Genomic DNA, 13,785 nt, shown 5'->3' on the forward strand with positions numbered 1-13,785 from the left:
GTAGCCAGTGGGGTCTCTTCTCCCAGGCAGAAACAGGATGAGAAGATACAGTCTTAAACTGTGCCAGGGGAGGTTTAGATTGGACATTGGGAGGAATTTCTTTACAGTGAGGGTTAGACATGGGAATGGAGTGCCCAGGGAGATGGAGGAGTCACTGTCCCTTGAAAGTGTTTAAGGAAAGACTGGACATGGCAGTTGATGATCTCAGAGGTGTTTCCCAACCTAATTGATTCTGTGATTCGGTAATGCATAAAAGCACGTCAAAGATCTATGACTGATCTTTGGCTTGTGGCCTTGATCTTGTGAAGCACCTGGACCATACTCCTTTGGTTTTGTGTCACTAAGTGATGCCTCTCTTCCTTGCAATGTAGTGAGTGGATCAGGAATATGGTACCGCACCATATAACCAAGATGGGAATTCGGCCAGGTACTGTCTTGACCCCTTACTTGCCAGGAAGGCAGCAGCAGCCCCCCGCTGTCCCGGGGAGCGGGGAAGCCCCGCACACTGAGGGCTCCCCGGGAAGGGAAGAGTGCAAAGCAAAGCAGCCGGAGGGGGTCCCGCTCCCTCCCATTGTTGCCGCTTGCCAGGACTGGAGCGGGGCGGGGGCGGTGGGGCCGGGGCTCGGGCGAACCCCCCGCCCCCGGGCCGGGCGCGCATGCACACACAGCCGCACCGTCAGACACCCGGACACACCGACACGCACCGGGCGGCAGCGCTGCCGCCCCCGCCCCGCCGCCCGCGCCGGGCTCGCTGCGGACCATGGCACCGGGGCTGCAGCTCGGCTCCTTGCTCCTCGCCCTCGCCGCCTGTCTCGGCGGTCCCCGGCTCGCTGCGGCCGCCGGAGCAGCCGGCGGCAGGAGGGGCCCGGCGGCCGATGCGTGCGCAGGGAGGGTGAGTAGAGCGGAGCGGTGCTGCCGGCTCCCCGCGCCCGCAGCCGCGGCGGGGAAGGGGCTTTGGCGAGGCGCGGGGAGATGCGCGGAGTTCCGCGAGTTCCGCAGCCGCGGGGCTCGGGCGCTGTCCCGCGGTCGGGAGAGCCGCGCGGAGCTGGGGCGCTGCTCCGGAGGGAGGGAGCGGCTGCCCTGGGGACACTTCTGCAGCAAATAACGCTGCCCCGGGGCTCTGCATCTGGAAGTTAATTGCGGGCGGGAGAGAGGGTGGCATTTCCCGGCGAGGGATATTTATTGGTTTCTCGCCGAGGGGGGAGGCAGCTCGTAGCCGGCGAGTGTGAAGAAGTCACTCAACAGGTCCTTTACCACCAGCGCTTTCCACTTCCCCGAGCCGACCTGGATAAAAGCGATCGCTGGGGCTTTGTTATTTTAATGATTCGAGGCCGGTTTGGGGTCTTAGCTCCGGGCCTGATCATTATACAGAGGATGTAGGAAATTTACGGGAGGGGGAAGGGGGAGGAAGGTGATAAACGTTTTGTTACTGGTCTTTGCCTTTTGTTCCCGTTTCTGGTGTGTTTTGCTGTCAGACTTTTCTCGATTGCTTTTTTTTTTTTTTTTAATACGTTTTTAATAACTTTTGAGTTGTATGATTTGGTTTGTTCCTGTGCTGTCTCCCGATGTCTGGTTACAGGTTTAGTTGAAGCGTGGTGATCCGGGAACACTGGAGGGAACACAACTGACTTTCATTGCTTTTCCTTTTTGTTAGACTGTCACTAAGGATTTTCCTGGTTTCAGATCAGATCCTTTGAGAACGTTGCTGCAACACACAGTTCAGAAGTTTGTAGGGCATAGTTTAGAAAGGCGAAGGCATGGGGAAATGTGTAAAAGAAGTGTGGAAAAACAAACTTCAAACCCTGGTAAAGCTTAGGATCTAAATCTTTGTGTTGGATGGAACAGTTGTAGGTTTAGACTTCCCTATAAGGTCTTTTTAACAGAATTAGCAATAAAATGTTTTGGCTGAGTACGTCTATTGTGTGTTTCACCAGGCATGGGCAGGCTCATAACACCATTGTATATTTGTGTCAAGTTTTGCACCTTCTATTAAGTAAATTATCACTGTTACAAGTCATAGTACGTGAGTTGTAATGCACTTGAATTAATGTATATTGACGTTTATAGAAATATGCAGATGCGCTTTGTTCTGCATTTTTTTGCTTACATAATTAATATCGTTGTGTGTGTTAAACAGGAATGTACCACAATATAATTCTTTTAATATAACGATTTTGACTGGCTTTTACATCAGCAAACTTACACTCTCTCCAATTAGCATAACCCCCTCCCCTTTGTCTTTATTGCTCACAACTAACGTACCATTTTAGCTAGTAAAATATTTGTACTCGTTTCTGGTTTTATTGTATTTTCCGCTTCAAGTTCAGACTTCCCTAGCCAGTTTATTAGATACCTTGTCTGACTGTGTAGTTATAATTTTGTAGTCTGATTTTGTAATACCACCCTTGCACATGGTTGCCTCCATACTGCAGGCAGGGCAGCACTTATTAGAGTAATGACTGCAGGATGGTACCCATTGTCTCAGTTATGTGGTATTTATCTTGGACTGCATGTAAGTTTTGAGTAGACTTGACATACTATTAAATGACTGATGGCCCCTCTAACACATTGTCTGCTCTGGAGCAGGGCTGCCTTTGAAGTAGTACCCTGTAGGAAGTAAAGAGACTATTTGCTCTATTAAAATTCCTTGGTATTTCCTCTGTTTAACCGCAGGCCACTTCCCCTCTGCCACTCTAAACACTGCAGGGACACTGACTGATTGAAAAGACACAAGCCCTAAGTAATTGTATCCTATTCAAATAGTTATTCTTATTGCAGGTTATTTATAAGTAGTGTCTAATTAATGTATGTTAAGGGCATGAATAAATCTTAACATTTTATATAGAGAAAGTAAAAACGTCTAGTTTGCATTAAATGAAGTGGTTGACTTGAGGTAATTCTCAAGGGCATAAATAATCTAAAAATATGTCATTTAAATTTTGATGGTTGTTCAAGGAGAAATAAAATGTAGCTAGCTGGGTTTACGTGCATTTAGGTACATTCACGCTGGGTATTTTCCTTTGTTAAAAATGTAAATGTGTGGTGCATTTCCCTGTGGTGAATCTTTCTTTTATCATCTGAGTGTTGTTTTTGAGAATCTTGTGTTCCATATTTCTCCATACACACACAGGTGATATAGATACATGCACAAGTAATGCACAGGTTTCTTTCACTGTACAAAATACAGTTTTAAGTGTGCTCAATATTTTGTAGCAGTAAAAAACTGACTGAATGAGAGCATATTACTGGACTATGGTTAAACGAATGTGATGTGGAAGTATTTTTTGGCTTTATTCATAGCTCCTGAAATTATTAATACCTAACGTTTCCAAAACTATAAACTAAATCACATTCTAGATGTGATTTTTTGTTCGGTTTTTTTTTTTACAACTTCCATCACAAAATACATTTATAACCCATATTATTCATCTTCTCTGGCAATACACTGGCATTTGTTTTGCAGACTCAACAAGATGAGTAACTTAACGTTACTGTGGCTAAGAATTGTCAGATTTCAATGGGTTCAGGATTGTAGAATTTGGATTGACTTTGCTTGGTGTAGGATTTCTTTCATTGATGTTTAAAAGAAATCTTGATGTATTCCAACACTTAATATTATTTCAGATTAGGGTAGATGTTTGCTTAAAGTAGAATAGTATTGCAAAGTAGTTTTCCATATGGATGATCTTAGTACCTTGTATATATACCTTTATCCAGAAAAAAGTAGTTCAGAGAGGGGCCTCTTTTAATCTAGAATAAGTGTGTCCACATGGGGAGCTCTTCTGGAAAAGTAGTCTCTGAATTTTTCTCGTGCTGTAAACAAGCCACGAGGTGCACAGAGAAGACAGACTTGCGATCTGAGGATGATTTGAATATATTTCAGATTCATTTATTCGGTGTTAAACACATGAGCAGCTTTACTCTCAACTTTTGTGGATTCTAATGTGACTACACACATGAGTAATTATTTTCATATGTTTAATTCCTCTGAAGTTCCTGGCACTGAACTGTGTTCAGTATAAAGCTTAAATTTAATGTGACTGTATGATGAGGAAGAATAAATAATCCAGCATTTTACCAACCCTCCCCTCCTTGTTAGCAGAATTGTGCCTTCCCTTGCTCTGCTAAGCAAAGCTTCTCAGACAGACTAGGGGCTCTGTTCCCGTGCATTCTCCCTGAAATTCCCTGTGTCCCCTTCTGTGCTCTCTGTGTAAGGAACTTTCTATTTCCTTTTCACTTCAGAGCAGAGACTGAAGATTTCCTACTGTTCCACTATTGGGAGCTCTGCCTGCCTCATTATTCTTTAGGCTCATGCTGTTGTGTCCCTACATTTGTCTCCTCAAGCATCCCAAAGTAGACTCATGCTTCTCCACAGTTAGGAATCTGCCAGACACAGAGTTAAGTCATATGGAAGTACTTTTCCCAGTTAAGTACATGTTTTGGGAACTTTATTTTGGAGGAAAAACACCCTATAAAATGGTAAGAAATTACCAAAGTTTAAATTTGTCCCTTCTATTTAATGTTATTTTCCAACAGTTAAAAAACCCAGATTTTCTCTTGCAGAGTATTTAAAAATTTTGAAAGGTATTAGGCAGAAGACAGACCTAAGATGGAGCATGGTGGAAGGTGTTAATGTTTGCTGTGAGGGAGTTCTTTAATCTGTAGACAGTTCCAGAGCTGCTTTACTGCTCTGCACACCAGATGCCAGCAGTTCCATATCTGCTATTTTTTGGGAATTTATAGAATCAATAGATCTCTCTGTGGCATCCAGAACAATGTGGTAGCGTTTCAGGATTGATGAGATGTGTCACTTAAAGCTTCGTGTGTTCTGTGGTTAGACACAATGCAAGATGTTGAGTGCAAGGCTTTGCAAGCATGGTCAGTCATGCAGGTAGGCATCTGTATGACTTTTGTTCAGCTTAGAATTTGACTTCAGGGTCCCTCCAGGGTTTGTTTTTGTTTTTTTTTTGAATTTCATTTATTGAGTAATGTAGCAGAGAATGACAACCCATTTCTACTCTAGTGTCAAAAAGTGTTGATGGCAATCTGCCTGTTTAAATAAATTTAAAAATGCATGAAGTAGCCTAAACATGTTAGTGTTTAAAGTAGCAGATCACCGTTTCCTCAGGAACTGCGAGGCTGAGCAGTTTAATGCTGTGTTTTCAGAATGAGCATTTAAAAACATGACCTAGAGGAAAAAAATATGGCAACATACATTTATGTAATTGAAACTAACTCTCAGTATTAACAATGAAATTGTATATTTCCTTATGTGTTTGCACGAAACTGGGAAATTTGAATATGATGGGAATTCATCAGCTGCTGACTTAACAGGGTTTCTGCAGTTGAAGTTGCTTGGGACTGTTACGGATTTGATTGAGTTCCTCTCTAGAACATGTCCCTTACTTTAGATGTTGAACTCCACTCCCTGCCTTATTGCCCTCAAAATCTGCTTTTGAGTAAGTACTAGTGTAGAAACTGCTGTATCAGACTTAATTTAAAATCTTGAGACATTTATTTAAGAACAAATTCTCCTTTAATAGATTAATACTGTATAGTCCACTGGTGAAAGAATGTTAAGTTGTCACGATTAGATTATACTAGCATTTCTTTAGTTAATTATTTGGTAATGTTAATGTAACATGGATGTTTCTTAATTAAAACTGCAACATTTAAAGGGTGTGTAATAAGGACCAGCTGTCTTTTCCAACAGATCAGTCTAAAGATGATGAAACAAAGCTTTGATGTGAACTTGCCTGCTTAATTATGCTCAAAGGCTGAATTTTACCCATAAATTTAGCATGTGTTTTTAGAAGCAAACAAGAGGAGTGTGCAGTATTACTGCAGAACTGCTAAGCTTGAATGCCATTTTTAGTTTTTGAAAGTAAAAAATTTTTTCAAGTATATTGCTTTGGTTTTATATATACTGCTACCATTATAATGAGGTGTATTTGAAATACATTCTTCTAGAAGTTGAGGTTAGTGCTGATGTTCCTATTGTTGTTTTTACATTTAAAAAGGAATGTTACGCATTAATACATCATACCTGGGAAAAACCACATAAAAGTAGTATGAGTTACATGAATGCTTATTTTTTATATCCTTATCTCTATATTAATTATAACAAAGGATTGAATGAAAGTGTAAGTTACAATAACTTAAAATAATCAACAGATCAGTACATCTGAAGTACTTAATTTTAGATTATGGTAATGTGAGACTTTATTTAAGGGTCAAAATTTAAGTGCAAACTTGAAAAAGGATTTTACCCTTTCATGCATATAGTATTTTGTAATTGTTTCACCGTCCTATTTGTCCTCTCCAGCTCTCCTCAACAGGAGTGGCACATCCTGACACCCAATATTTCGATGTGATTTTATCATAAAGACTTTGACCAGATGTATTCTTGGTAAAGTAGTGAATACAGGATTATGCCAGTAATGGACAGGCTCATTGCAGTATTCAAACAACAGAAACACAGGTATTACCACTCTGGTTAACCAAAATTCTGCCAGCCAAACCAGGGTATAAATGTGTATTTTAACACACTTCAACCTATTTCACTTTGTAAACTGTACTTTCAGCATCATGTCTAAGACATCATTTCTGGATTTTAAAGGTACAAGTGGCAGCATTGTTCTCCTCCTCTCACCTCTGTATGGTAGATTCCAAGAGTGTGAGGAAAATCAAGTGTGCAGGTAGGGATTTGTTCTCCCAAAGTTTGATTTGATTATTAAAAATAATTAAGGCTTGGGTTAGAGTTTTATCAGGCATCAGCGCATGTTCCAGGAGATACTGTATTCTCTGAAATTCTCTCACTTGGAAGCTGGTACAATATTATGTCACTACAAGAATTGTTCCAGACATCCTATTTTTATTATTCCTCCTTGGGCTGTTATTCAGCAAGAGAGTAAATCTGCTTTTGGGGCACATCATTCATACTCCAGTGTGCCCAAATAAATGTGAGAGGTGGCTTTGTCCTAGGAGATTTCATGCTACATCAGGTGTCACACCTGAAAGCATAAACTCTTGAGATGTGCATTCTGGTTGATTCAGGAGAACCAGAGTTGTGTGTCTATGACTAACCTGAATCCAATTTGCACCTCTTGGTGATCTGTTGGCACACAGAGGTGCCTGTCAAGTGCTGCCCTCTGTGTTGACTGATGCACCTTTTGCTGGCAGCATGGAGTGAGCGAGCCCGCAGCTCTCCCAGACCTCCTCCTTTCCCTGGACACGTTGCAGAGCTGCAGCAGTGCCGAGGGCAGTGCGGGCACTTGGAGGGCAGCGCTGCTGGAATCTGTTCTTCTGGTTTCTCCAGCCTTTGTATTCAGAGGATCTCACACTGAAAGTAGGAGCTCCTTCTGTGCTGAGCCCTGGGTTCCCAGGAACAATAAGAGATTGTTCTGGAGCGTGTGGAGTTCAAAGGGCCCCAACTCAAAGTTTGTATCGGGACATGAGTTGCTGTGAACGGTGGGTATTACTCCAACAACTGGACAACATCAATCAGATCTTGAGGCTGCTGTCTGAAGGACATGATAGGCCTGCAGATCTGCTTGGAGCTGCACATTCTGGGCTTTAAGGTTTCCAAATGATTGATTTGTAATGATCTATCCATATGATCCTTTATCTCACAAAATTGGGTGTAATAACCATTTCTATACCCCCTGTTATATGGCCCTGCTGGATTTTCCTCATGGTTGGTGGGCAGACTTGGATTTTAATTTCTGACCTTGCCTATGTTCTTCACTCTTATATCAGTGGGAGGGACTAGGTATTTCTGATCTTACTTCTGACTACATTCAAATCCAACCAAGCAATCAATGACTTCCCTGACTTTTTTTGTATACGGCTGTGGGAAAATTCCTGGTTGGCTGGCTATGAATTAATGAAAATCCTTAGAATGCTTCACTAATGATAGCTCCTGTGGCTTTAAAAATGCTACTCCCTTTTTTAATTTGAGGGAGGTCACAGAGGTTTACAGAAACTAAGAAAAGAAAACTTAACATCTGGTTGTGCTCTGTAGATGACTGCTTTTGTGTGAAGAAAAGTTATGGTGTCGCCTCAGCATCAAACACATTCAAGGTGATCCTTTCTAAGAACTCTTTGCAAGGGCCCTCTTTGCTCAAACTGTGTTTTCTAATTAACTTTGCTTTGTATTTTCAAATGGGGGATTTTAGTTCTCCATGGGAATCTCAAACTCGTATTGTTGCTTAAAGTTCACCCTACCTTTATAAAATAAACTTATTTTCCTGAGTTTTGTAATTACAGCATAAAAATATTTCCATATGTTTTCTAATACTTTCATCTAAAAGTTAAGGAACTCCAAGAGGATCTCCAGGCTGCTGGGTTGAATTCTGGTATTCATGAAAGAAGATTTGTTCTGTGTTTGCTTATCTATAATGAAGTTTAGTTTCAGCTATTTGTACGTAAAATACTGAAGAGTAATCTGATTTGTGAAAGTCCCCTTTTTAAAACCTTCATTTTACAGGCTGGAAGAGAATGATTTTTTTTTTTTCCCCCAAATAAAATTATATGTGAAGTTAGTTTAGCTCATAGAAAAGCGTAATATGAGAATGTTTAGGTCCAAACAGTTAATCTTTGAAATTGTTAAAATTGTAAGTTACCAGCTGCTCAGTTAAACATATGTAATTCCAGGTGTGACTGGCCTGGAATCAGAAAGCATTAAAAAATACAACTTAAAATAGTCACATTATCTTTTTTTATTATACAGTGATTTAAGCAAACTCCAAACAGGCCTCTGTCATCTGCTTGTACAGACAGCTCCCCAGTCTGTTTTCCTTTCAAACATGGAAAACTAAGGGATTTGTTTCTGGTTTTATTGGGCTGTTTTGTTTAAAGAGCTAAAACCCTACCTGTTAAAATCAGTGGCAACACTTTGACTTCCATTTTGATGTGATTTTCTTTCATACTTGAAGTGGCGTGATGCTGTGTGATTGCCCAGCCCTGAGCTGCTGGGACTGACTTCATGCAAGAGCTGGGGAGTACAAGCCTCTCCTCTGGCTGCTTTTTTGTGTTTATGGGGATGTTCCTACCTGCTGAAGGAGATCACAAGTTCACCGTGCACATCCCTTCCCCAATGCATCCCATGTGGGGAGGGTTTGGGTGATGATCTCAGCAGGGGCAGTGCTGCTCAGAGCCACCCTAATGTGGAGCCAGCGAGCTCAACAGCAGGAGCAGGACTGGGGGGCCCGGCTGACCCAGAGCAGTGGCTGGCAGGGCAATTTCTGCTGCTTAGGCTTTGTTGATAATTGCTGTCTACAGTCGTAGTGTTGCATTGGTGTATCCTGGAACAACCCATGTGGTGTGTTCTTGCAGAGTTGGGAGCGCACTGTAAAGTTGTATCTTTGTTTATCCCACAGGAATAACTTCCTTGATTCCAACCTTAATGATTCTGTGATTTTTTTTCTCCCCCCTCAAGTGTACCAGAGCACCTTTGGTTATGGCTGCCCAGCCAATGAAAATTCCATTCATTTCCTCTGTCTGAGCTATTGAGGTGCCAGTCTGTATCTTGTCTCACAGCCCTTGTAAAGCCTGCCTGCACTGCTTCCTATTCCTGCAGTTTCTATGGGAATCAGTTTTATCTTCCTGTCCGGGCTTGCCCCAGTTGCAGGCAGTAGTAACAAAATGAGGACAGAAGTTGAAACTCGCAACTTGAGCAATTTATGCTGAGCATAAAGAGTGCTCTGTCTGGATGAACTTTGAATATGGTGTGGGAAGGGGACATTGCTGAATTGCAAACCTTTTTGGCAAAGCTTTCAAGCTTGTGCTGGGCTTGCCCTTGAAGTTTGAGAGATATGGGGTATAAATGAGTGATTTAAGCTTCACCCTAGAAGTGTGAGAAGATCCTTAGAAGCTCGGAGTGGGATTCTGAAAAAGGATGGAGTGCCCTAACTCCTATTAACTTTCAATGGGATTTGTTCTCTTTTGTGGCTCAGGGGTGTAGTTATGTAGTTATTGACTCAGCAGTGAAGCTGGTTAGTGAAATTCTCACTCCCATCTGTTTCCTCCCACTTTGGTGTTGGTGTTTGCCCTTCCCTCCTCACCTGCTTTAGTGCACCTATTTGTGAGCTGCAATGTAAATCGCATTATTAAAGCAATTTGAATTGAAAGTATCCCTACTTTTTTTGTTTTGTTTTTTCCCCTTTTCACAACTGGAGTAATTTCAGTGACATGGAGAAAATGAAGCCCCCATGCAGTTATATTAAGTATATGTTCCGAATTGGTGAACTACAGCGTGGAGGCGGAGGAACTGGACAGGGGAGTCAGGAAATCCCCAAGCTAATTTTGTGATTAGGCCCAGTGTTCCATGTAACTATTCAGATGCTTTTAAAATTCCCACCCTTGAATTGTGTTAATTTAGATAACTTTTTAAAAGGTGTCTCACCAAAAGAGGTTGAGGTTAGTATAATGAGCATATAAAGTATTGAAGATTTTTCATGTGAGCATTTTTTAACAGTGAGTTTTTCACAAGAAAGAAGATGATAATGTTTCAGAAATCACTTCAGCATCTGTTGAAATGCAGCCAAGTCCGTGGTGGAATACAGAGCTCACGGTAATGCTATACAACCCTTCCTGCCAGGAAATGAAGAGTGGTGTATTCGTTTGTAACCCAAGGGGGGCACTTCACCATCCAGCCTATAGTTTGTGAATGGAATTTGGACAGATTACCACTAAAATTACAGAATGACCCAGTGGGGGTCTTATTAACTCTCTCCATTTCTTATCTTGCTCTGAAGACAGTGTCTCTTATTAATACAGTATCTATGAGCAAATTTGTGTAGTTAGGGAGTACAGTTAAGGATTATTCCCCATTATAAGGAGCTTTCATTCTGTTTACTCTGTCAAAATTTTATCTGAGGTATCCTGGTACTGCTTCACAAAGCAAGTGTTAACAGACCCAAAAGGAGAAAGGGTCAGATATATAGCCCGATCCTTTTTTTGTGAAAGAATATCTAAGGTTTTGCTTTTTCTGTTGTTGACTACAAAAAGTTTAGCTAAGATACTTTTCAAAGAACCAGTAAAATTGTCTGTTGCATAGTTAAAACTTTGCTTTATTGTTTAATTTGCTGTTTTGAGCAAATTATGTTCCTGGTGTTTAATGATTAGCTTAGTTTACCTTCTGACAGGAGTAATAGGTTAACTACGAAAAGAGTTAAAATAGGAAACAAAAAGAAAAAACAAACACCTAACTCAGCCAGACCCTTAACAGGTGAAAAGTTATTTTTCCATGCTTCTTCACAACATCAAAGGAAACAAAACCTTTATCTTTTATTCATTAGTTAGGAATAATGCAAGTTGGGGTAGCTTAGGTTTCTCCATATAGCTGCATTTGTAAGAGTAATTCACTAATCATGCCATTCACTTTTGGGGTTCATTTTCATTAAGGACTGCTGGCTGTGAAATGTCATGCAGAGGTTTGAAAATGGGACATTCATCTCTCTAAAGAATGAGCTGCAATGACAGAAGTTTCTTTTTATTACCTTCTGGCAGTAAATGTAGGCATCAAAGCCCCAAAGAAGTGCTAGAATAACACCCAATGTTGCCTAAGAATGCTGGTAGCTGTGGATGATGATTGCTCAGGGTAACCACATTGCATTTGGTTTACATGTTTTAGTTATTGTTTATTATATTCCATTCAACCAGTGAAGCTCCAGTATGCAAACTCCAGTAGTTTATCTATGTGCTTGTCTGTGGCAAGCTGACTTGGAGTTATAGGTGTGATTCCTCCCTCTCCTCCCACTCTGGTTAGGTTTTACTGCAACGAAAAAACCACTTGTTTCCATGTTTACATTTTACAATTATGTCCAATAAGTGTTCCTGTTATAAGTTATCATTTCTACTGGAAGTGAAACTTGATGATCTTTGGATCTACTTCTCAATTTACTACAATAACGTGATTGTATTTTATGTTTTCCTGTTCAGTGTTTTCAGATGAGCTGTATGTGTGTTAAATTTAATGTTGATAGAAAGAAGTCAAGTGAAAGTTTGAGAGAAACACAGGTTCAATTTAACTTTTTAATCTGTATTTCACTGCTGTCTTAAAACTTACATTGCATTCTGCTTCTTAAATGAGTGCTAGAAGACAACTTGTTCGTTGTCATTCTGTAAAGAGACTTTATTTCTTAGAAGTGATTCCTTCCTGCAGAAAAAGATCAGTTAGTATGCATGGATCTTTAAAAATAAGAGGTTAAACAATTAGTGTAAATGCTTTTTCAAGTATTTTTAAATTCAGATGAAATTTTGTCATAATTTGATCAAAGTCACATAACCTGTGGCTCTGTTTTTGTTACACATGCTGATGGTCTGTGGATAACATTACATTTTTTCAGCATGAAACTGAACACTTCAAATCCCTAAAGCAGGCTCAAATTTATGGTTAATAAAAGAATTTATTGTATTGGATGTCATCTGTTATATCACTCTGGGAACAGAAACTGGCAGTGAGTGGACAGGAAATATTTCCATTTCAAATTGCTTCAGTCTATGGTCTATGGTGAAAGTGTCTGATTTCAGAAAAATCACCGTGAATATCCATGTAATAGAAGTATTTAAGAGGAGTACAAGCTTTTTCCAATATGTTTTTTTGCTTTATAGTATTTTGTGTGAAGATACTGCTTAGTAATGTCACATATTTTCTTTATTTCAGTCTTGATGCCTAACCTTTTCAAGGCAGAAGGAACAGTAGGAATGTATTTTCAGGTATATTCAGGCACCTCTACGTGCCAAATAAGCAACGATTTGATGAGTTGCTGTGCAGTGGCCAAATTGCTTCAAAGTCTCCGAGCTTTGTGTTTGTAATTGGCTGGGTTTTTAAGAGTGTGAATTCCTGTGTGTTGGTTGGGTTCTTCCAGCTCAGTGCATTTCTTCAGGTTGTCTCCTCTTCAAAAGTATTATAAGGTGTGAGATCCATGGATTGTAACTTTATTAATGGAAACTTCAAGCAGTCAGGTTGGCATTTTGGTGTGTTTTTCATGTGTTAAGTAGTACTTAAACAGCTCTACGTTTAAAAGTATTTGAAGTGTTTCAAATAACTGCATTTTAAATGGACATGTTTGTCCAGGGAACATGAAAACCAGCAGAAAAAAAAGATTTAAATTTTTATCTTTATCATATATTAACATCCTGAAATACTCAACTGTACATCAAGTAAACTATTCAGGTGTGTGGAATTTTTTTCAGCTTTGCAGGAACACAGAATAGGAAACAAGCCTTAATAGCATCAGGATTTATTACTTAATTTGGACAGTTTGGAAGAGTTTTATTATCTGATATGTAGGCTAAAAAATAATTAATTAAATATGTATGCAAAACCAAAGCACTCCTTCCTTTTAAACACAAGAAAAGTTTAATCTAAGGATTCATTGTGAAACCTGTTAGTTACTGTGAGTATCATTGAAGGGCATGAACTGAAACCTGCCTCTCCTTATGCTGTGTGCTGTGTTCATTTGAACAGCTCATGTGCTTGATGTAGGATTCTAAAAGGATTTTTTTTTATTTCTATGTATTTATAATTTTAGTGAGATGGGCAAAATTACAGTTTAGGATACCCTCCTTTCAGGTTCCTCTGACTTGTGAGGACAGTGTGGAATGAGCCTGGATCTTATTGGTGCTGCTTGTGTGGAAACCAGAGGTATTTCTTTAGTGCAGCACAGCAGGGGTATTTTTCCTGAGGCTAAATGGACTTTGTACCTTTCCTGCATCTTGTCAGAGTAGGCCATGACAGAACAGATCCATATGCCAAGCCTGCATGTGCACCTCAGGCAT

General features: G+C 40.3%; 1 protein-coding gene across 1 annotated transcript in view; it reads left to right on the forward strand.

The window, feature by feature from the left end:
• Positions 1 to 756: 756 nt before the first annotated feature.
• IL17RD (interleukin 17 receptor D) overlaps positions 757 to 13,785 on the forward strand; it is a 43,476-nt gene continuing 30,447 nt past the window's right edge. Inside the window, exon 1 of the mRNA XM_032120901.1 lies at positions 757 to 892. Within this exon, the coding sequence (XP_031976792.1) occupies positions 761 to 892 (132 nt within the window). The 5' untranslated portion in view covers positions 757 to 760. The remainder of the gene's footprint in view (positions 893 to 13,785) is intronic.

This window comes from Corvus moneduloides, chromosome 11 (genome assembly GCF_009650955.1).
Source record: "Corvus moneduloides isolate bCorMon1 chromosome 11, bCorMon1.pri, whole genome shotgun sequence".
In the NCBI taxonomy this organism is placed as follows: Eukaryota; Metazoa; Chordata; class Aves; order Passeriformes; family Corvidae; genus Corvus; species Corvus moneduloides.